Here is a 23,710-nt window from a genome sequence, read left to right on the forward strand (position 1 = left end):
TGTGTTGCATTGTCATCATTCTTTGACCATTCAAAAGTTTATTGTTTCTTGACGTTTCTGATGGTCCAATAATTCGAACATTAACAATTACATCTAAAACAAGAATAGAGTTTGCACTTCTCCTGATTTTTTTTTCCTGTTGCTTTCATTCAGTTGTGGACCACCGAAGGCAACTTCATTCAGTGCACCTACCTAGGGGTGTACTGATGTAATGAAGGCAATGTTTTTTTTTTTTTCTGATCAAAAAAAAAAAAATCTAAATCGGTGTCCATAGCTTTTCATTGAATGCAGCTGTAGACTTTGCATACAGGTTATATATTTCATTGGCAATTCAAGTTGCAAAGCTTTCAGCGCAGATGTATGTAAGCGTTGCTTCAAACGCCACTGATGAAAAAGACACGCGAATGACCGCGCTTATCTGATGAGCTCGGACACCGTGGCAAAGTTTGTGTTGTCGCACACATTTAAGCCAAGAGGATGCTTATTAGTCCATATACTGCTGTTTCGAAAAAAAAAATATACACAATAAAATTGTAATTTCACAGCAGAGGAACCCAGAAGATGTGACTGCTGAGACGTAATGTTTCTTTTTCACCAGACAAACTCCCGAGTGCTATAGACAAAGTGCGAACGTCTCGTTACAGCAGCGGCTATCACGCCAGCCATCCACGTAGCGCACAGCCTGGGCTGCTTATCGCGATTCGCACAGTCGCGGCACCATTTTCAATTACTCCAAAAGCGGGAGAACTGGTCGGTTACCGCATTATAACGATATCTTAGAGTACAGACCAACTTGATATTGCCGTGGACGCGTTTATTTCACTTTCGGTTGTGTATAACTGTAGGTACTATCCGAAGCGTTCGAATCTGTCTTACGATGCAAGAACGCGCATGCCAACGCTCTTTCACCATAATGCCGCTTGGTCGACACTGTTGCGAAACACCTCGGTTCCCACTTCCAGTAGCGAGTAATGCCGTCGTTGGCAGAACCCGCATGCAAACTGCAAACAGGGCAGGATGTAGGATGGCCGCAATCGGCACGTCAAACTGCGAAACAAACCACTGTCGTATTGTTTGTAATAGATATTCAGGTACCTGAAGCACTTGAGCCTCTTGAGCCACTGCTCCCGCGTTTTGGCATCTTGGCCGTTCAGCGGGAAATCGAACAGCGTCAATCAAAACTAGACTTGCTGAATGCCGCTACACACTTGTTGAATGCCGCTACAGCACAACAGACGATGATGCAAGGAGTGATGTGGACGCAGCCATTTTGTCGCACGTGGAATAGTGTTTATGTGCAGGTTTTAATTTTTAAAAACTGCCTGATAGTTTGATTAAGTTTATATAAATTAAGCAATGTATTTTTCGGATTTGTTGCGAAGATTATTTTATATCGGAAAGTAAAACTTAATTAGTTTTCTCAGTCTAGTTTTGTATGAAATCGTGTGCACGTACGTTAGTTTAGCGCTGCGTTCACCACACCTTTATCGTAACATTAGCTTAAGTTTACTGTTGGCACGACGTACTGGCATACCATAGGGAAATAATAAAAGCCACGGATGAAGGATCAAGGCACCTAGTTTGGTTCAGGTTGCCGGCGGAATCGAAGAGGCATGCACGTAGTGAGCAGACGACGGTGGCGCAAAATGACATCATTGAATCCAATCCATTGTGTAGCCAGTCGCAGCCATCGGTCGCGAATGGATGATGCACATAGTGCACCGCCTGCTGTGAATGGATTACGTCCACTGCATCTGTGCCACAGCCCTTTGACGTCGAAGTCCACTTGCGCCAAACAGCGCTTCTGCTCCGTCAGAAGGGAGACGTAGCCGTCGTAGCGTAGCATAGGCGAGCACGCGATCTGATGGCGTCCGACACAGCGGGTGATGACAAGGCGTCGGCCGTCGGCGACCTTCTCGAGCCGTCGCTCATGAACATCATCGAGCAGAAGTCCCTCAAGTGGGTCTTCGTCGGCGGCAAGGGAGGTGTCGGCAAGACCACCTGCAGCTGCAGCCTGGCCGTGCAACTGGCGGCGACGCGCGACAGCGTGCTCATCATCTCCACCGACCCGGCGCACAACATATCGGATGCGTTCGACCAGAAGTTCTCCAAGGTCCCCACTCCGGTAAATGGCTTCTCCAACCTGTATGCCATGGAAATCGACCCAAACCTGGGCTTCTCCGAGCTGCCCGACGAGTACTTCGAGGAGGGCGACCCTTTCCGCGCCAGCAAGAGCATGATGCAGGAGATTCTGGGCGCTTTTCCGGGTATCGACGAGGCCATGAGCTACGCCGAGGTCATGAAGCTGGTGCGCAGCATGAACTTCTCCGTGGTCATCTTCGACACCGCGCCCACCGGACACACGCTCAGACTGCTCTCGTTCCCTCAGGTAATCGACATTAGTGACCACCGGCCCTCTGGTTATGGCGCACCCGACGGCTCGTGAGATCAATCCCGCCACCGTAGCTGCATTTCGAGGCATGCGAAACCAATTGGCGAAACTTACAGTTAGATCCGCGTTAAAGAACACCATATGGCCTAAATTTCCGGAGCCCTCCACTAGGGCGTCCCTCATAATCCTATCGTGGTTTTAGGGCGTAAAAAGCTCATCAATAGTGAGTGTCATTAAATGTCGACTTGTCAGCTGGTGCATCGGCCGCTGTGTCACAAGCTGGACTGTTGGCAGCCGCAGGATTTACCTTAAAGCTTGCGTTTAAAGGTGTTGGTATTGCATGCTTCGTGTGCCAAAGCAGGGCTGCAAATGGAAACAGACATAGCGATAAACCAAACTCATCTGTCAGCTGTTTCGTTACAAAAACAACAACAAAAAAACAGGGTAAGAACATTGTCGACAAACAACACATGCACGAAGACGGAATCGTTAACTCTGCACAAAAAGTTAACCCCTGGTTTTTTCTCATAAACAGCTAAGATGCACGTTGTCTGTCAGGATTTTCTTCCTGTATCTGTTTTTACTTTGTCACGCTGCTTTGAAGTAGAAGCTGTAAGAATGCATACCAGAAAAGTAGTGAAAGTGCATATTGTCCAGGCAGTCGGCTGTATGCACTTAGAAGTGTGGCAGCTTGGGCTAGTTGGTATGGCATGACGATAGTTATAGCGCGAGAACAAAACAACGACACAGAGAGAAGAAGTGTGTGGTCGTGTCTTTCGTGTCCTTCTTGTCTCTGTGTCGTCGTTTTGTTCTCGCGCTATAACTATCGTCATGTATGCACTTGCAGTGGTATTAACTCTGTATGCAAACCAAAAACAAGCTGTGTAATATCATTTTAGTACTCTCCCGGTATACTAGCTGCATTTATTGATATGTGGTGTTCAACGCCCAAAACGACCATATGATTATGAGAGATGCCATAGTGGAGGATACCGGAAATTTCGACCACCTGGGGTTCTTTAATGTGCACCCAAATCCGAGCACACGGGCCTACAACATTTTCGCTTTAATTGAAAATACAGCCGACGCAGCTGGGATTCGATCCCACGACCTGTGGTTCAGCAGCCGAGTGTCTTAGCCTCTAGACCACCGCAGGGAAGCCTGGCTGCGTGCTAGAATATTTAAAATGCCACAAGTACTGGCACTGTCGACAAATATCTCATTTATCTGCATATTTTTACTTGACAAGGAGACTATTTTGGTGAAATAATTGATTTGTTTGATACCATACTGATGATTAACTGCTGCTGTGATGACTGTGATGTGTTACTGATTACATATATCTCTCTGTCAGCTTTGACCTGATTTCTGCCAGAAGTACCGGTATGTTAAATGTATAGGTAATCTTACTTAGTGAATCACCATCGAGCTACTCTTGCAATTTGTGATGATTACGGAGTGTGCAGTACATGTTAATATTATTCATAAATGCTTAAATAATGCTTCAAACACTAAAGAATGTTAGAGAACTAAACTCAAGAAAATAGGAATATTTTACCATCTGCTCCAAAAACATTTATAACTGCTCCAAAGAAGCATTATTTACTGTTCTAAAAAGCAAAAAGTCGCTTCCATCACTGTAGGAGGCACAATTGATAAGTCATGCAATCATACCAGCCTAGGTAGCATGGCGGCAAAAAAAAAAAAAAAAAAAAATGTGAGAGCAGGCAAGAGCAGATGCTCAGTGTCGACATGACCACGCCTCACTATTGATGCTGTATCTCTGGTTGTGGCATATGGTAACTCTTCGTGTAATATATTCCGTGGCTATTAATGTGTGATAAGCTGTGCATTGGCAAAAAGTGGTTTGATTGCTGCTCTAATGAAATTTTATCAATCATATAACTAAGGCACGAAACGATGCTGTCCACAGATCATATTTTGTGACACAACGTCCTCATTTAGAGGCGGAACATGCTTTTACCATTTCTCTGCAGGGAGACCGCAGGCACTGAGCTTATGGTAAAATACTTAGGCATTCTTTTCACCTAAACCTCCTTTATATCACTTTTGGTTGGAACTGATTGGCTTCAACTGGTCGGAGAGTTTTTTTTCTTTCTTTTTAGTAATGCCTGCTACTAGCAGGTGACTATGGCATGGTATTTGATTGGGTCATAGAGTTCGGTTCGCAAAATATGTCTGGACTGACTGTGCAATGTATAAAAAATTTTTTAAATTGTCATTGCAATTAATTGCTGTGAAATACACCATAATACTTCCACTTGCTTGAAATTCGTTTTTGAGAACCTTGGCATGAAATTGTGTTAATTCACATATTTATAGATGGTCAATCATAATGTGGGCTGTGGAGGTTTTTAAATTCGTACAATATAATTATTTTTAATGATAACAGTATAAGATTTTTGGTTTGCCGATGAACTTGAATGGTCTGGACAAGTGGTGTCATCTGACGGTGGAGAAATTGACCACACAAGCACATAATGTAGATAAATGTAGCAGAAACATTCTCACTAATTCGTTCAGATGCAGTAGTGTTGGGTCAAGTGATCTGTTCACTGCAGAGCTGAAATTGAATAGATGGTTTTAAGCAAAAGATGAAGCATTTTACTGTTAAACGAAAATAAGCAGAAATGATTTTAAGCCAGGAGCATAGTATTTATGTTAAGAGGACTCTAAGGTAACTAGCACTTTAAATCAACAGTGAAAGGCAGTGCCAGCAAACATCTAAAATGCCAATAATCAAATTGAGCCCATTCAAATAAAAAAAGCCATTCACTTCGAATACTGTGGGTTCGGTAAACATTTTTCACTCGCAACACTTTCAACCCTAGGCTCACAACCGTTCCAAGATTGCCAATGGACCTAATCCCTGAAGTTCTTCCCTTCACGAATAACTCCTCTAGTCTGGTATCTTTGGATTGTAAGTTGACCTAACTTCTGCTGTAAGATCTAACACCGGAAACTTCGATTACCTGAAGATCTTGCATTATTTTGCCTATACGGACTGTTTTAAATGCAGCTTTCTTGTGTAGTAGGAAATGGAATTCATTGTGTTTACTCATTCTCTTCTTGAGATTTATTCTTAGATGTATGGACATTATTTTACTTGCTATTATTGTTCAATGTTTGGCATTCATTCCCACTCCCACGATGGCCCAACAGTACTTTATTAATTGAGGAACGATGGTAAGCTAGAAAAAACAGTGTGTTTTATGTTTCAGTTTTAACCATGAAGCTCACAGCGAGCTCTGTCTAAGACAGTCTTTATGCTGTCTGCATAAAGAAGACTTGCAAATTATTTACGATCATGAGTATGTGGTCGTAAAACAAAGCTTTACTATTAGGAATAACTTACATAGAGTGTAGTTGCTCACCTCTTTCTATTATTATTCGTATTATTATTTTGCTGGTTCTTTGTCTGTCAACATATGTAGTAAATGTAATGTTTCTTTAGCCATGAATTTTTGGGGATCCTTGTAGACCGGTAGAATGGGTGAGGAACTACCTGCAGACAGATAAAAAAAGGGGGGGGGGGGAGAAGTCATTACACAGCAGGCAGAGTGAAGTATGTGGCTCTATTCTAATAGATTTCTGGGGGCCCCTATTTGAGTACCTCTGTGTAAGACTTTATTTTGGACATGTGGGCACATGCGAAAGGTTTTCTTTGCTTCTTCGTAGGCATTTACAAGCTTGTCCTTCTAATTTTCTTCATAGTTTCACAAACTGTTTGAAACAGGAAATACCATATCTGCTTTTTCTGTCACTAAAATTCTCCGTAGACAGTTTGCACCATGCTTATTTAATAAGGCTGTAGCGGGGGCTAGTTGGTACGACTTCATTTTGTGATGCACAATTTATTTCACTTCAAGCATTAAATGACTTATGTAAGGCTTGGAGAAAGAAAAACAAGAGGAATTAGTTGGCGATCAAAAATGGTTGACATTTAAGCCTTCAGGTCAAAAAGTGCCACCGACGCATCATGTATTTTGCAAGGGGAGGCATGACTACTTACGAAAGGTTAATTTCTTTTTCAGAAAGCGCATTGAGGGTCTGCTGATGTGCTGTTCACTAATGCATATAGGAAACAGTTTGGCGATTTCCCTCTCTGTGTGATCAGTAGTACGCACCAATAATCTTGTCTGTGTTTCCTGCTTGCTTAGGTCCGTTGCATTATTTTGTGCTGCCTTCTTCGATAAAAAAAAGCCAACCCTTATATGCTCATGCATGCAGGTCATGGAGAAGGGGATGGGCAAGCTTCTGCGTCTCAAGTCCCACCTGAGCCCATTCATCTCGCAAGTGGCTGGCCTGCTGGGTCTGCAGGAGCTGACGGCGGACGCCATGTCCTCCAAGGTAGAGGAGATGCTGCCCGTCATCCGCCAGGTCAACGCCCAGTTCCGCGACCCGGACCAGACGACCTTCGTGTGCGTCTGTATCGCCGAGTTCCTCTCGCTCTACGAGACCGAGCGGCTCGTCCAGGAGCTCACCAAGTGTGGCATCGACACACACAACATCGTCGTCAACCAGCTACTGTTTCCGGAACGCAACCCGTGCCGCATGTGCGCCGCCCGTTGCCGCCTGCAGGCCAAGTACCTGGACCAGATCGCCGACCTGTACGAGGACTTCCACGTGACGCGGCTGCCCCTGCTCGACCAGGAGGTGCGCGGCGCCGAGCAGGTGCGCGCCTTTTCTCGTCACCTGGTGCACCCGTACGTGCCGCCCCACTCCTAGCCCGACCTTTACAGTGAAACCGTCGCTGCCCGCTTTTTGTGTCTTCTGCTGTCTCATGTGCTCATTTTGTTACCTCGAAGGACCCCACCCTCAAATAAAAGTGGTATAAGAGGTGTATGTGTGTGCATAATGTTAATATCTTGATGAAGTAGTCATAACGAATCTATACTGTGCTTGTTCTTGACTTTAAAAAATCTATGGTTAACAGTTCTATAAAAGTTTGGTCGGGTAATGTGACGAGAAAGTTGCGGTCAATGGCCAAGTCGAGATGAAAACAGATGTTTTAGGACTTTCAAAACTAAACTAGTTGGTCATGTCATGTCATAATTTTCACTATGATTTACCCATGCATTCTGGCCAGTTGGTCTTGTTAACGTGGGCTGTAAAGCATGTCCAATATGGCAGTGATTACTTAAAGCAGAGAAAAAAATCATAGCTATATGTAGCATTGATCCCAAGAAGTTCGTTGCAGTTTGTGTCTTCTCTGTGAAGAAAAGAAGAATGAAATTATGCAAGTTTTTTCCAATAGACTTGTGTACAGGCCATGGTGACTGGATATCAATGACAAAGCATGGCTTTGAAGTGTTGAAGCAAGTATTAAATTGGCGATTGTTGAAATAGTGGTCCATAAATGGTCATAGTACAATATTGTGCCAAGGGAGTGCTTATTTTAAAACTAAATCTCGTTTTAGTGGCCTGCATCGCTTTCGAATCACCTGCCTGAAAGCGATTTTTCTGATGTCACTGTTTCCATGCACAACGTTGCCCAATTTCACTACGCGGCTGCCGACACTAGCAACATCAGAGCAAAAGTAGCGGGAGCCACAGCAGGAACAACGGCTGTTTAACAATTTTCTGCTTGCTTGGTTGCACTAGGGCCCGCTAGGTGGCACCACCTAGGCAGCCAAGCCAGGCAAAATGGAACTTTGGGACCACTTCTGCCATTCCCCATGGTAATGCCAGGCAGTTCTTTTTCTTATGAATCAAAGAAAAATGGACAAGCAGCATTTTCTTACGTGCTGTAATTCACGGAAGGTTCTTTCTTTACTGCAGCCAATTTGATTACCAGTGAATTATTGTAGCTGGACACTCTCATGTCATTGGGATCATTTAAAAAATATTCTACTCGGGGCACATGTGATGTCGTAAATTTACCCTAAATTTCTTAGAGGACTACTGTTGATAATATTGATGTTTTAAGACATTCCCAAACATGGTTCTTTCACTTGACACAAATTTGCCTTTAGTGTACCTTTAAACATTACAACTATTCGAGTGCATTACATTTCTGACACCAAGCTATACAGGGTCACTTGTGTGAGTCCCAGCTATGGGAGCTACATTCAAACGGGGAAGGTACAACAGCATGAAACAAAAAGGGACTTGACCAGTGTGTTGTTATGTACTATAAGTGTGCTCAGCCAACTAGTAGAAACAACAACCTTGTGTTATTAACTTGCTTTCCTGGTCTACAATGTTGCAGATCTTCTCCACTCTTTGTGAACAAACAGAAATTTTCATTTCCCCCACCGCCGCTGTGAAAGACCAGATGCCACTGAAACTTAATTCATGAATGTGAGCTATGATACAGTTACTGTCATATTATACACTTTTGAAGTAGTTGACAACCCTTTATCAGCTTGTCAGAGCAGTTCTTAAGCTAAGAATACATGCTCCGCCCCCACTACTGCAGCCCGCCTGTCGCTCATCTATGCAACAAAGCAATGATTGACGATTTCGGTTATAACCATAAGCACACTCGCTGATAATGCAAATACTACACATACTATAAATTATAAATTTGTTGTTCCTTCTTAAAACGTTACATTTCGCAGAGCAATGTGGTCAAAATGTTTTAATGAAATTTTGCTAAGTAAAATTTTCCAGCCAAAATCTAGCGAAATGAACAGGAGCCTGTACGGGCAAGTTATGTGCCTGACGTCACGTAAATAGCCGACTATGATTCAGTAAGACGTGTATGCAAATTATGCCTGGAGGGAGGGCGACCGCTGTGTGGGGAGCTTACATTTTTCTGGTATTCTTAGGCTGTAAACTACTATAGAGATGTGTGAATAGCGAAATTCTAAGTATGAAGCAAATTCAAATATGCAGATGTGAGTGCGAATCGAAGCGAACACTTTTCTAATAGTTCGAAGTGGAATCGTGGGAAAAAGAAAGGTTGGAGCTTACTCCTAAGCATATTCTTCTGAAATACAGCAACATGAAGAGAGAGATGCAAGGAAAGACAAGGAGGTTGACTAGCCTAGCAACATGAAAGTGTTTCTTTTTGCTAGTTTGATGAAGTGCTGGCAGGATGCTATTTCATAAGTCTTATCGAGAATGAGGCACTGCACAGGCTGAATTGTATTAGTACATGATTTGGTGCAACCGAAGTGTTGCCGACAGGACTTTTTCACGTGAAAGGCAAAGACACAATTTCCTCATCCCCTTTCAACGTTTGTGGAAGCCCAACTGATGCAGCAGACAAGGTTGTGCTCCCTCAGAGTTGGGAATTCCAAATCTGCCTTGTAGACATCGTCATACAAGAACGTTTGAAAATTTGGGTGCTAAAAATCTTCAATGTCCAATCTTTGGAACTTCCTGCCCAAATTTCAGGCCCAAAACAGGATCAGTTGCTGTTGAACTATGCACAGAGAGGTGAGGATATCCACCTAACAAGTCTCCGGATTTTTGACAACCTGAGTGCTTTTGTAATTACACTTGTTCCGCCAGTGGTAACAAAGCTATCACAAGAGTTGGGAATTCTAAGGAGCAAGCAGATAAGGAAGTGTTCGTACCCAACACACTCATCTGCGGTGCAAGATTCAACAAGGACTTGCAACATGGCGAGTATCACAAAAGTGTTTCGCTGGGCTAGTTGGTCACACGTAAGAGGTAAAAACGGCGCATAATAGACGAGATGAATGAAGAAACACACAGGACGAGTGCTTGTCTAACATTTGTGGTATTGTGCACGACATCAAGAAAATCGCCAAGAAATCGCACGTAGAGCTTTTTAGCACCCCCAGTAAGCTAGGCAAACTTCGTAGATGCGTCAACTGGGAAGGGCCCAAGTAGCTTTTGTGCACAATGAAACCGTTTATAGGATGCACAGCCCACATCGTCAATAAAGTTCCGCTCTGCTGAAATATGCACATTGGTCAAATGGGTCGTTATTTTAATCAGCGACTAGGCAAACACCATAGCAATTGTGTAATAAAAGAAGGCCGCAACAAAGCCCTCCACTGCGGCAGGCACGTAAGGGTGCACACCAGAGTTCCCAGACTGCAAAGTAATAGGAAGGCACCCAAGCATGTACAGTCGTCTGATAGCCAAAGCTTTTGCTATAAAACTAATGTGCGACACTTGCGTTAGTGAAACATCTGTCACACTATGCAAAGAGGAGATTAACTATCTTTGCATGTGCCTAAGTACATTCAGAAATTTGTAATCTTGTTAGTAGCTTTTACCCATTTTATCATGACGAATAGCTTGAAGTTCCACGCGACTGATTTGCCTACCCTTTCATTATATTGCATTGAATAAATAAAACAGTCAGCTTTTCAATGCTCATTTTACGTGTTCTTTCACTCGTCTTGTCGATATTGTGCTCTTATTGCCTTTCAGTATGGCGAGTATGACCTTATTCCGTACTGCTGTCTTGAAAAGGCATAATGCAAGCATAACCAGCTTCAAAACAAAAGCTTGGGTTTATTTACGTGGTCACAAAACTGAAGCCAAAATAGCCAGTCAGTTATTAAAAAAAATAGTAGAATTCTGCTCCAAGGACGGCCAACAATTATTGAATAATAGTTTCAAAATGGCTGGCTGTACCAAAACAACTAGGAGCTCAGAAATAGTCCTTAAAGCTTGTTTTTTACAAGGCCATGCAATGCATTTTTGGTTGTAGGGTCCGCAGCCCACATTGCGTAGTTAAGCTAACACATCAGCCAGACAGAAGGTTAAATGAACATGAAACATGGCTCACAGCGGGTATCCCAATGTCAAAATTCATGCTCAAGGAATTCATCGTGCTTTAATGAGATGAAGTAAAGGGCATTGAACAACAAACGCGAGCTACAGACTGATCCTGCAGCAGTGAAGTAGCTGGCGGTATTCGGAGCACGTTTACGGGTGTTCTCGCCACAGCGAGGCTGCTCTGGCACAGCGTTAAACGAGCACTCCCTGATTGGGTCGGCAACACTACAAAACGCGAACTGGCGCCGAGTGCGCAACTCGTGCACGAAACGGCAAGTCTGTTGGCGAGGAGGAAGAAAACATTCAATTCTATGAGTTATGTACAGTCTGTTGATACACGTCTTTCTCCGTAAGGAGAAAGCAGCAAGACCAAGTTGCCCGGATGAGTTCACAGTGACCAAAGCAAAGTAATGAATTACTCCAGGCCATCGTGCTTCTCTCTGACGGCCTCCTTGAATCGCTCTTCGAGCAGCGACAGCTCACTGATCAGGTCGGTGATGGCGTTGGTGAAGGCCTCCTGCGGAGTGTTGTCCGGCGTGGTCTGCAGGCGCAGGATGAACTTGTGCTCCAGAGGATGGGGCACCTTGTAGCCGGCGAAGAGGACGCAGGGGTCCTTGAGCAACTGCGCGCGGATCATGTTGGCCAGCGTGTGGTCTTCCTTGTTGACCGTGAAGATGGCCGCGTTGGGCACCTTGGTGTCTTTCTCGATGGTCACCTTCTTCTCACCATCGAACAGCAGGAACGACTCGAATGCCGGCGGTGCGTTCATGTCAGCGACGCCGACGTAGTGCGCGGTTCAGTGGAGACGCTAAGAGGGGCCTGAAGTAAGTGACGGCAAGCGAGTAGCTAGGAACAACACCTCCTAGATTTCTCGCGCCTGCCGAATGAGCGCGAAACGCCGGTCATTTAAGGCGGCGCTGCCTACGTAGGTGTAAGGGTCTTTGTGCTTGGCCTTTGAGATTAGCAATTTTGACGTTTGTTACTAGTTTTAGAGGATGCCTTGTATTAAAAAAGTTGCTTTTCAATGACAATATCACTTACGTAGGGTTAATTATTAAAACTTTTTACGTTATTTTTCTTGCATATAAGCTTCAAAAACGTAAAAATCTATTTGAAGACACCCTACTTGAGTAGCGCCACTACCGTAGTTCCAATGACCACCGCTTCCCAAGTGACCGCCGATAATCCGGCAGGCACAAAAAATCTAGGAGGCGTTGCTAGGAAAGACAGATGCTAGAACGTTTAAAGCGTTGGTTTAAAGTATAGTGAACTATAGTTTAAAGTGCGTTGGAGACGGCGAAAACAAAAAAGTAACAGTCACTTACGAAGCAAATTGTCAGTACAAATGTGTACGGCCGCAAGCAACAACGGAATTTAGCCGCCTTAACAAAACGCAACGTTACTAGTAACGTTGACAAAATGCTGCAAAATTTCACTAGAAGTTACCAGTCTTTCTAGAATAGCTTTAACAATGCTACATCTTACCACCATCTTCCCTAAAAAAATAAATGTAAAAAAATTAACCTTGTTTTAAATAAAAGCTTGTAAATCAAAACGGAATCATCAAAAATTGTATGCCTGTAAGCTTTAAAGTGCTAAATTCAAATAAAGTTAATGCCAAAGTTTGGCGTAATCGTAAAAAACAAGCGACCACACTGAAACATTTTCTCGCGGGTTCTCGAACGAATCGTGACTTGCCGAGATTTTTCTTTCATTTTTCTTTCGGTTCTTTTTCGTGCTCAGCGCCGGGGAGGTATGTGCTCTTCCGTTAATACCGTGTAGTTAAATCTCTCGAAATCCGCCTTGTACTTTAAAATATAGCTGCGTGTTATAGCCGAACGTGTACTTTGTTATTTAGTAAGAGCTTTGATGACAATATTTTGTTGATTCGAGATTTTAGGACGTCTTGATGCTTTCGGGTGTTCAGCTTGGGAAGGCCATGTCCCTCTCGGTGGTACGACTTGTCACAATTATCGTATATGTGTTAATTGGACAGTAATGTATCTTAACTATCGGCGTGTTCAAGTGCTTAGTTGCCGCGACGCAGTGTCAACCAAAACCTTTATTTGGTGTTACAAAGGGAGCTGTATTTTTTGCCATGTGTTGTTATAGGTCTGCGCTAACCTATTCGTTTGCCCACTTCTATGCTGATCGCGTGATGTGTAACGTCGTCGCTCTTGCAAAAAATAAACGGACCTGTGATATGCCGTGTCAAGGCCATCGCGATGGGTATTTGGTCAAGCACGGAAGGCTTTAAATGGTCAAAACGAGTTCAGGCTCCTGTCGTCGTGGTTTCACGAAGCCGACCGCGGCCTACATCGAGTCGACTCTAGGCCTTCCATTTTACGCCACGTAAAAGGTGAAAAATACAAACACTACAAAAGGCGTAGCTAGGGGTAATTTGATTATAAGCATTTTGCCTGGAACAATGCATCATTGAAAATCGAAGGACGTGGAAGGGAACGACATAAGCGTCAGTGTTGTTTCCTCTCGCGACAATGTCTGAGCTTGTGCTTGTATTTTCACTGATGCAGACGCGTCAACTAGCCCGTCTGTACGTCTTGCATCAAAACTGTTCGGCCATGCATGTCAAAGCACTGTGTGGGAGTCCTGGCCTAAAAGCCAATGAGGGAGGCGAGGGACGCTGAAATGGCTTTAGACTGAAGATGCAATCACTATTCCTTAATGGCCTGTGCTGTAATTTTATATGAAATATAAGACCTTTAAAGGGGTGTCATTTGTCTGTCCACGTTCCTGCAGCTAGTGCTTGAAAGGTCCGTTGTGCGTTTCAGGCGGGCCTGACGAGCAGCCATGGGGGCGTACAAGTACATGCAAGAGCTGTGGCGCAAGAAGCAGTCGGACGTGATGCGGTTCTTGCTGCGACTGCGCTGCTGGCACTACCGCCAGCTCAACACCTGTCACCGGGCACCCCGTCCCACCAGGCCCGACAAGGCACGTCGCCTGGGATACCGGGCCAAGCAGGGTGAGAGCTTTTTGCTCCTGTTCTGCGGTTCTGACTAGTGCTTGGCTATTTTCGAAGTATCCAGTGGACAGGCCTGTTTCCGCGGACGGCATTGAATTACTCGTGAATGCGGTGAGCTGTGATGTCATTGCGCTCTCGATACCAAAGGCACACCAAACCAGCACAGCACACTCGTCAGTTGGTTGAAAGGAAGTGGACTTCTGCAATCACAGAACAGTGGAAACTTTACTAGGCTGTCCTTGCATATGAGCATGTCCCAGGTGCTTGCAAATGATGCAGGGGATGTGTTCGCAGGGGCATGAGTCGGAAGGTCACATTGAATCTAATTCGAGGGCTGACACAATCGCAGAGTCAACGCACAGTCTCTGAAGTTCACATGGTTAAAAGCAGATCTCCTGTGGTGTTGTTGAAGTGCATTCTATCCTCATTCGCTGCGAAAGCTTTATGATGTCAGAATAATGTTGCCGAAAAACCATAAACTGAGTATGCGCGCGCTGCTTGCTGAGCTCTGGCCTTTTAACAGCGACCGGAATACGTCCGAGACTCGAAGTGGGAAGCAGTGTCAATCATATGTCCGCCTTTGCCCGAATAGTTCATAATGCCAGGGTACTGAGAGTGCAATTTACGACAAACTTATTTGCAATTACAACATTATAACTGCCAAGTCTCCCGGATTGGCCGGGAGTCTACCGGATTGCCAAGTCTCCTAGATTGGCCGGATGGCCCGCCTGAAACGCACAACGGACCTTTCAAGCACTGGCTGCAGGAACATGGACAGACAAATGACACTCCTTTAAAGGTCTTATATTTCATATAAAATTACAGCACAGGTCATTAAGGAATAGTGATTGCATCTTCAGTCTAAAGCCATTTCAGCGTCCCTCGCCTCCCTCAAATCTCCCGGATTGGCCTGGATTGGACGACCCGGATTGGCCGGGAGACACTTGGGTTTCGACCGCTTTTTCCGGTTTTACGGTTGTCATGAAAATCTCCCGGAAATTGAAATTTGTGTGCGTGATCTGGCCGCATTCATAAAGCAGCTCAATCTGCTCCAGGCTTTTCGAACCTACCCCATTTTATTATGAGTTTAAGAGGCGTTCCCTCAGCAGATACGAATTTTTGGAAAATCCCCAAGCCAAATTCCACTATGTTCATTGGGCCTAAATTTGAACGTTCCGAACACATTTCCTAATCGCGGCGGGTGATACAAACTTTGATACAAAGGCCGAGAGCCGCGTACTCGAAGCTTCGAAAGTGCTGTAATTACTCGAATCTAACGCGCACATTTTTCTGGTTAAGCGAATTAATAAGTTGCATACGCATTAGAATCGAGTAGGAAAAAAAAAATGAATGCGGTCATTCTATTGCCATAGGTATTTCCAAAATGGCCGCCCCCTACGTGCGTCGGCATGATGCGTTGGCCATTTCTGCCAATGTGTTTCCCTTGTGCGGCACTTCGTACGTGTGCTGAGGAGTTCGTCATCTTGAATTGCATTAGCATCGACAGCATGGAAGGGCTGACTCCAAAAACTCGACAAGTGCACCACGATGCCGCTTTTAAACGAAAAGTCATCGCATGTGCAGAAACAGACTGAAATCGGGCCACATTGCAGTCGTTCGGAGTTCCGAAAACGTGCTTGCGGGACTGGCGGAAACAAAAGCAGAGATTGTAGACAGCAAAGCTTCACGTAAAGGCTTCAGTGGACTATAGTAGGGTCGGTTTCCGCAAATAGAAGAGCTGCTCGACGAGTATGTGCTTGAGCAGCGAGCGGCCCAGCCGCCCGTGACGACAGAACTGCTCCAAGTGCGGGCTATGCAGTCAGCCTTAGAAAAAGGGCTAACGGGGAGCCAGTTCGAAGCGAGCAAGTGCTGGACAACTAACTTTATGAAGAGGAAAGGCTTTTCCCTCTGAAGGCAAACAGGCATATGCCAGAAGTTGCTGGAGTACGAAGAAAAGCTTCAGTTTTTAGAGCTTCGTCCTAAACTTGCGGCACAACAACGGCTACCTGCTTGGGCAAATCGGAAACGCCGATCAGACGCCTCATTACTTCGCCATGCCTGGCACCACAGTTGTCGAGAAGGGGGCGAAGCAAGTTCGCGTGCTGACATTGTGCCACGGAAAAAACTAGTGACGGCAATGCTCTATTGCACGTCAGATGGGCACAAGCTTCCCCCGTACCTCATATTTAAATGGAAGACTCTCCCGAAAGGAGTCGTTTTCCCGAGTGGTGTGATTGTGCGGGCCAACGAGAAAAATGGGTGCGCGTCGCAATCGATGCCTTACTTTTTTTTTTTTTTTTTTCGTCGTGGAAATCGAGGGCGCGGTAGACTCGAGTAAATACGGTATGCGTGCGACCGGTGCACGCACTGTTTTCTACAGTGCACGTGATTGTCGTTGCCACAACTGCTGGGGACGAAACTGCGCATGTATGGCGACGACGTGACTGACAGAACCCCAAAAGTGTGCGCTCAACCAGTCAAAGCAACGATGATTTATGCTAACTCTGTGGACAAAACTGCGGAAGATGCTATCGTAGATGGCATAAACGACTTAGTTTTGAAGGCACGTGCACAGCCAAGCCCACGGGGATTGTAAAATAAACTACCATTCGCAGCAACCGCTGCGCACGGAACCGCGGTCGCGGCGACGCGATAGTGATCTACGAACTCCGAGGACACGCAGCGGTAGGTTCAAGGCAGTAAGTACGTAAAAAAATTTTAAAAAAGGTACACTTTCGCCGCAAGGGCGAAGCAATAAATGCGACAGCAACAACTTGGAATGTAACGCTGAAAACGGCAAGCAGATTCAAACGTGCAGCGCGCTGCTCACACACAAATGACGCATGAACGCGATACTCGCAGGACAAGAGGGAACTAGCAAGATTTACCGCTTGACACGTAACGCGCTGTTTAAACAAAAACGATGCACGATACGTAATCACATGTACCGATGAGTAGAAATTGACAAACGTCCCAGTTATACCTCGCTGTGTATGAAAAGCGTGCTGTTTTCGCAAAGGGGCCTGTGCAGAGACCAAAGTGGCCTTTGTAGGCCCGGCAACCCCATCAAAGGATAAGCGTGCGCAACAGGCATCCATTCATGGGGTAAAGTACAGGCGAGCGCGGGCGGTTTTTTTTTTTTTTTTTTTTTTTGAGTGTTCATATATATAGATACATATACATATGCGGTGAAGGACAGCGGCAGTGGCAACGGTAAAAAAATAGCCTGGAGTGTGTATATAATTGCTATCGTAATAAAAAGGGGCCAGCCGTGTTTTGGCGTTCCTGTCAAAAGAATCTAATAGTGACCAAAGCTCTGACCCGCGCTTTTGTGGCAGCCAGCTGCGCCGTCCCATCCGTTCACGTGTGTCCCAGGAAGACATCCGCGAGTTGTTTTAGCTGAAATAGATTCTGCTAGTTGTGTTGATCCTTTCAGACTCTCACCTTAGTGAAAAACTCTACCCTCGTGTGTTCGGCGACTCCTAGCCACTATAAGACCGCATCACTGATGTTGGCGTTTGTGATTGGGACCCCCTTCCCACCCCCTTTGTTTTTCGTGTTTTTTTTTGTTAGTTTGTATGTCCTTGTGCCGTGCACCCCCCCCCCCCCCCTGCAGAAATCTCCCGGATTCAGAATCCTTGAACTTGGTATGCAACATACCTGTAAGGGAATGTTCTCGCTGTAATTGTCTAATGCAGTGTGGTGGTGTCGTGATCATTAGGGCTGTCTGCCATTGTGGTGTAAGTTACTGTGCTCGGCTGCTGACCCTGAAGGTCGTGGGTTTATCCCGGCTGTGGCTCCCGCATTTTGGTGGAGGCAAGCTGCTAGAAGTGTGTGTGCTGTGCGATGTCAGTGCACGTTAAGACACCAGATGGTCCATATATCCAGCGCCCTTCACCACGGCGTCTTATAATCGTATCCTGGTTTTGTGGTGTCAAACCCCAGATATAGGGAGCTTGCATGAACGGCGGCGACGCTATGCACTCTGGGTAGGCAGCCATATTTTTGTCAAAAGCGGCCGGGGAGTGGAGCAGCGTAGTCGTGTTTGCGAGCGTTGGCGTAGCTTGCGAGCGTAATCAAGTGCGAGCACGACGCAAATTTAACTACAAGAAGTGTCGTGCACGATGTCTGCTTCACTGGAAGACTACACCGCAACGCTGTGCCAGAAAGACCTCGAGCGGTACGAAGAAGAGACAAGAATTATCTCAGAGTTGACCCATTCACGCTTCGTGCGGGCGACTGTGTAAGTGACGTGGACTTGTGGCTGCACGTTGACAGCTCCGATATTCATGAATTTCTTGTTCCAAGGACGAGTTTCATTACCCAGGGAGCTGTTGAAGTCGAAAGGTAATCTAGGGCTCAACCTTGTGACAAGTGGCTGGTTGTGGGGCGGTGGGTGAAGAAATTTGCCGCTGACACCGTGATCGTCACTCAAGTAAAGGGGTGTTAAATTGCTTGATTTTGCCGAGATGCTAATGTTTGCTTCTGTTCAGGTTAAACTCCCAGTGTGTGAACAAGCAACCCGTCGATGTCTTGTTCATGGGCAGGAGTGATCGCGAGATCTTTGCTGCGCACTGCACATGCATGGCCGGGAACAGCGAAGTCTGCTCGCATCCCACAGCGTTGTTATTCTACGTGGAGTACGACGCACGTGCACGAGAAGAGCGCTCCTCAATTTTTTAACGCGTCTTACTTGAGTGACGACTACCACGGTGTCAACGGCGACTTTCTTCACGCACGGCTCCCATACTCGGCCACTCTTCAGAATGTTGTGATCCTCGAGGGCCTCCTCGAGTAATCACTCATCCTCGGAACGAGAAATTCGTGAATATCGGAGCTGTCGACGTGCGGCCTCATCTCCACATCACTTGCACATTCGCCAGCACGAAGCGTGAATGGGTCCACTTGGAGCCAATTCTCGCCTCTTCTTCGTACCGCTCGAGGTCTTTCTGGCACAGCGTTGCGGTGAAGTCTTCCGGTGAAGCTAATATCGTGCACGACACTTCTTGGAGTTAAATTTGCGTCGCGCTCGCACTCGATTACGCTTGCAAGCTACGCCAGCCGCCTCTTGACAAAAAAATGGCTGTCTACCCAGAATGCACAGCGTCGCTGCCGTTCATGCAAGCTCCCTATTACTAATAACATGGTTAGAACTGAAGAACTTAATAATGTAAACAACAAAAAGGCACTTATTGCTCCCTCGGTATATTGAACCCCACCTAGCTGAAGTCTATGGCTAATGTAGAGTGCCAGTTAAAAACATGCAGTGTCTGAGAAGTCAGATTCTCAACATCAATCTCTAGTCCACCATTGTGAACCCATGTGGAGGTTCATTAAGGGATAAGCATGCAAGGGTCACTCTTGCAAAAGTACCATATTGGGTGAGTGTATGGAGTTGACCATGCATGATATCGATGCCTAGCAGAAACAAATTTTTGTCTTGGTTAACTGCAGTATCAAGTGTACCCCACTTCCCCCTCCCTGCAGTTGCTGCTTTCACTATCAGCTCTGGTCTTTTCGGGCAAAACTAACTTTTGACATGATGCTTGCTTATCTCACACGAAGTGTACCGTTTTCAATTAACAGTTGAGCTTGTCTTTGTGCACTTGAATGCGGGAACGATGTGACAAATTTAGCGTGAACTGCTTTAGACACGGGTGTTTCAAGAGGCATGCTTAGCCTCTTGTCTGGAACAGCAGATCCAGTTCTTATAGACGTTTTTTTTTTTTATTTTTTTGTTAGTCAGTTTTCGTGTTTTCATATCGTTTGAATGACCTTGTCAAACTGGAATCACTGAGGCATTAGCGTGTAGGAGCATCGTTTAGTAACCTTCTGTCCAAATCAAAAGAATTCACTGAAGTGATGCATTTGTTACTAGTGTAACAATTTCGTAAGTTTCGCTGCAGTGCACAGCATGTGAGGCTGGTTACAGTTTCCATGGTGCCGCCCTATCTGTGGTGCAATGAGTGTCATTGAAGGAAATCGTGCTCGTAATGGTTGTGCCGGCTGTTCATGAGAGAGTCATTGCAGTCATGTTCTGTTTTGTCACATCCTGATAAACGGTCTGTTTGGCGCAGGTTACGTGATCTACCGCATCCGGGTGCGTCGTGGTGGCCGCAAGAAGCAGGTGCCCAAGGGCTGCACCTATGGCAAGCCCAAGAACCACGGTGTCAACAGCCTGAAGCCCGTGCGCAACCACCAGTCTATCGCCGAGGTGCGTTGAGGATCTCTGCTGCTTTTTGTTGATCGTGCTTCCTTTAAAATGTGATGAACTGCACCCCGAGGGTCTCGTGTGGGTGGCTGGGAGGGAGCGCTAGGGAAGGGAAAGCATGAAAAGTTTGGAGAGAGTGAAAAGATGGGCCAAACGACAACATTCGCAACGCATGGCTTGACGTGAGCAGTTGTAAGGTGGTGCATATCTTGCTTCATGTTGGCGTCGCTGTATACAGAGCAGGGTGGTGGATTAGTGCTTCAGTATGGTGGATTAGTGCTTGGTATGAGTAGGGTGGTGGATTAGTGCTTCAGTGAGTAGACTGTGGTCACTGTAGGCCATGCATGACTGTCACAATCTAACTTGCATTTGTGAATGGAAGAGAGGCATTCCTGTGGGAAAGGCAGCTTGCTTCCACGTTGTACTGAGAAAATGTTTTTCTTTTGTTTCTGTACTCAACGAACATATGTGTGCTTGGGCGATCTCTGGACAGTGTTTCGTTGTTTAGTTTTTCTGTCCTTTTGTGTGATAGTTCTTTGTTGAACCCATCTGAACTGCGCCTTGCCGGTCGTTGCAGGAGCGAGTCGGCCGTCGGTGCAAGGCACTGCGCGTGCTCAACTCGTACTGGGTGGCTCAGGACTCCACCTTCAAGTACTACGAGGTGATCCTGGTGGATCCCTTCCACAAGGCCATCAGGCGCGACCCCAAGGCCAACTGGATCTGCCAGGCCGTGCACAAGCACCGCGAGCTGCGTGGCCTCACCTCTGCCGGTCGCAAGTCGCGTGGCTTGGGCAAGGGTCACCGTTACACCAAGACCGTGGGCGGCTCGAGGCGTGCCTGCTGGAAGCGGCGAAACACGCTGCAGCTGCACCGCAAGCGTTGAAGCCAATAAACAGTTATTTGGCATCCTTGGTTTGGGTCATCCTGTCGAAAAGATTTTCCCCAATTCTCAGCACTAATGTCTTTTGTTGCAAGGCAAGATACTGCAGTGCTAAGAATCTTAGCAAATGTGATCATCCCTAAAGAGAAGTACTGAATAGCACAGCTTTCGCGAGGTGCTTAAGAAACTGAAGTATAATCAGCAGTATTATGCAAATATTCGAATATTCGAACAAATATTACAGTATTTGAATTCACTTCAAGCCGAATTTCAAATATTGAAAGTTTCAAAGTATTCGACATGAATTAATTCAAATGCAACCCCTTGTTTAAGTGGTTCCACTGCAGTGTAGGAGTGGTAAGCCATTTTTCCCCCAACCAGGGAAAAACTGCACTACTGTGAAACTCTCCTTCATGGATAAATGTCCATATTACCCTCGCATCGATCCAACAATTTTCAAGTTGAAAAGCTTGTAATACCGGCCTATATACAGTAAAAATAGTAAATTTTAAAACATAACATACTCGACAGGTTATCACTTGCATTCTACTTGGACAAGTTCTGCTACTATTCGAAGTTATATCCACTCTGAACAAAAAAGACTTGCACAGTACTTGCTCCAACTTTTGAAGTATACTGTGCAGGTCATAACAAATATGCCCATTTTTTTTATAATTTAAATGCTAATTTGCATTCGATTATAAATTATTTGGTAAAAATGTATATTTGCTTCAAGCCTAAAATTCAGTTTTTGCACAAGCCTAATAATCAAATGTCACGAAGAGGAAGCAAGAAATTAGTTTTGTGCAGTGACAATATGCACAACTAAATAAACGTGCATATGTTTAACTTGTTAGAGGCCTGTGTACATATTTTTGCTCCTTGACGAAGCTATAAATAAAAGCACACATTTACATTTTTAGCCTGCCAGGGGCCCGTGTACTTAATTTTTTTCCCTATGTCCTCAGTTTACTGCGAAAAACGACAGTTTCCAATTTCCATATTGTGTCACTCTTTGGTTCGTTCTCGCATAAAAAAAAAGTCAATTACTAGCACCCTCTAGTATGGCATCTCTTATGATAATAATGTTTTAATGTAAAAACAAGAAAAAAGGGCCTGCTGACACAACTGATAGCTCAATCATAGAGAAATAATGGCTCAATCTTCTAGGTCACCAGGAGTCGTCACCCTACGAGAAATCGGTACGTGACCAACACTATGAGGCGTATCACTCAAGTCAGAATGACAAGTTGATGATAGCCACGTTTGTGAATAAAAACATAGCAACTACTATACAACATAAACTGAAGGACAACATATACTGTATATACTATTCAAACTCGTCTACAAAGACAACCAGAAACAAAGGGCCTTCATCCTAAACATCTGCAGCCCCCCACGTCAAAGGCTGGCTACCACTGCCCAACACCCTTTGGCTCGCCAAAGACAACACACTAGTCATTATGGGTGACTTCGATGCCCAGAACATATAGGGATACCAGAGGCGTGACTGGAAGGGCCTCCAGCTAGAGACACTGATAGAAGCGTGCCAACTCATGCTCATTACACATCCAAACACACCAACGAGAGAAGTAAAACAGCATGACACGTGACACAACGCCTGACCTCAGTTTTATTGCACAAACCACACGAGCCAAAAAGCTCAACACACTTGAAAACATGGGAAGCAATCATTGCATACTAAACATAACACTACAGACTGGACGCTTATGTAGGGAGATCGGCAAAGCCAAACTAACTGACTGGCAAAAAATAAGGGAAGCCCAAGAACAGAAAAAACATGCAATTAAAAACTTGGAAGGCTGGTGCAACAAATTTTGTCGACAAAAAGAACACCGCACAAAATAAATAATACGAACAACAGAGATTCTGGGGATGGATTCCCATTTACTACATCTGTGGGATGCTAAATGAGGGCTTACCCGTCACTGGAAAACGCAGAACAATAGGAAACTGAGGACTAACATTAAGAAAATAACAGTGGAGGCAGAAGGATGTGCCATGCAACTCGCCTTGGTGAGCTGGTATAAATTTTGCGACTCCCTTGATGGCATCGTTGGTACAGCCAAGAAGACCTGGCATATCCTCAAAGCCATCTTCGACCCCACCAAAACTAAAGGAGAGGGACACAAGGCCCTGGAGTGATTATTACACACCTACTCAAACAGCCAACAAGACCTCGTCTATGCCATCAAGACCAAGTGCTATGGAGATCCTGCTCCCACACCGCCATGTAAAACATTAAACTTGGGACAACCGAACCCCACAATGGATGAACCTATAATTTAAAATGAATTCACAGCGGCCATTGCAGCTACCCCCTGGACCGAATCACAAACGCCATGACAAAAAACCTCGGTGACAAGTCCATCTCTGCACTCTTGGCTTTTATCAACCAAGACTAGGATCAAGACACTGTGCCAGCGATGTAGAAACACGCAAAAATAATGACGATCCCCAAACCAGGCAAAATGCTGGCAATTGAAAACCTCAGAT

At 45.3% G+C, this 23,710-nt stretch overlaps 4 protein-coding genes across 5 annotated transcripts in view; 2 read left to right on the top strand and 2 right to left on the bottom strand.

The window, feature by feature from the left end:
- LOC119181926 (alpha-1,3/1,6-mannosyltransferase Alg2) overlaps positions 1-1,290 on the bottom strand; it is a 19,296-nt gene extending 18,006 nt beyond the window's left edge. Inside the window, exon 1 of one of the 2 annotated variants that reach the window (XM_075875905.1) lies at positions 1,096-1,290. In XM_075875905.1, coding sequence (XP_075732020.1) covers positions 1,096-1,141 — 46 coding nt within the window. In that variant the 5' untranslated portion in view covers positions 1,142-1,290. The remainder of the gene's footprint in view (positions 1-1,095) is intronic. The other variant, XM_037433175.2, reaches the window with a different exon arrangement.
- A 381-nt stretch (positions 1,291-1,671) lies between these two features.
- LOC119180710 (ATPase ASNA1 homolog) lies at positions 1,672-7,258 on the top strand. Its single transcript, XM_037431842.2, has 2 exons — positions 1,672-2,389; positions 6,644-7,258. Exons 1-2 carry the CDS (start codon positions 1,865-1,867, stop codon positions 7,139-7,141), a joined length of 1,023 nt encoding a protein of 340 aa, XP_037287739.1. The 5' UTR covers positions 1,672-1,864; the 3' UTR covers positions 7,142-7,258.
- Positions 7,259-10,832: 3,574 nt separating this feature from the next.
- LOC119180632 (DNA-directed RNA polymerase II subunit RPB11) lies at positions 10,833-11,977 on the bottom strand. Its single transcript, XM_037431744.2, has one exon. The coding sequence runs from the start codon at positions 11,886-11,888 to the stop codon at positions 11,535-11,537; it is 354 nt and encodes a 117-aa protein (XP_037287641.1). The 5' UTR covers positions 11,889-11,977; the 3' UTR covers positions 10,833-11,534.
- A 769-nt stretch (positions 11,978-12,746) lies between these two features.
- LOC119180664 (large ribosomal subunit protein eL15-like) lies at positions 12,747-21,219 on the top strand. The gene is made up of 4 exons (XM_037431782.2): positions 12,747-12,872; positions 13,912-14,102; positions 20,180-20,316; positions 20,891-21,219. Exons 2-4 carry the CDS (start codon positions 13,931-13,933, stop codon positions 21,194-21,196), a joined length of 615 nt encoding a protein of 204 aa, XP_037287679.2. The 5' UTR covers positions 12,747-12,872; positions 13,912-13,930; the 3' UTR covers positions 21,197-21,219.
- Positions 21,220-23,710: the final 2,491 nt, after the last annotated feature.

The sequence above is a fragment of the Rhipicephalus microplus genome, chromosome 10 (genome assembly GCF_043290135.1).
Source record: "Rhipicephalus microplus isolate Deutch F79 chromosome 10, USDA_Rmic, whole genome shotgun sequence".
Classification (NCBI taxonomy): Eukaryota; Metazoa; Arthropoda; class Arachnida; order Ixodida; family Ixodidae; genus Rhipicephalus; species Rhipicephalus microplus.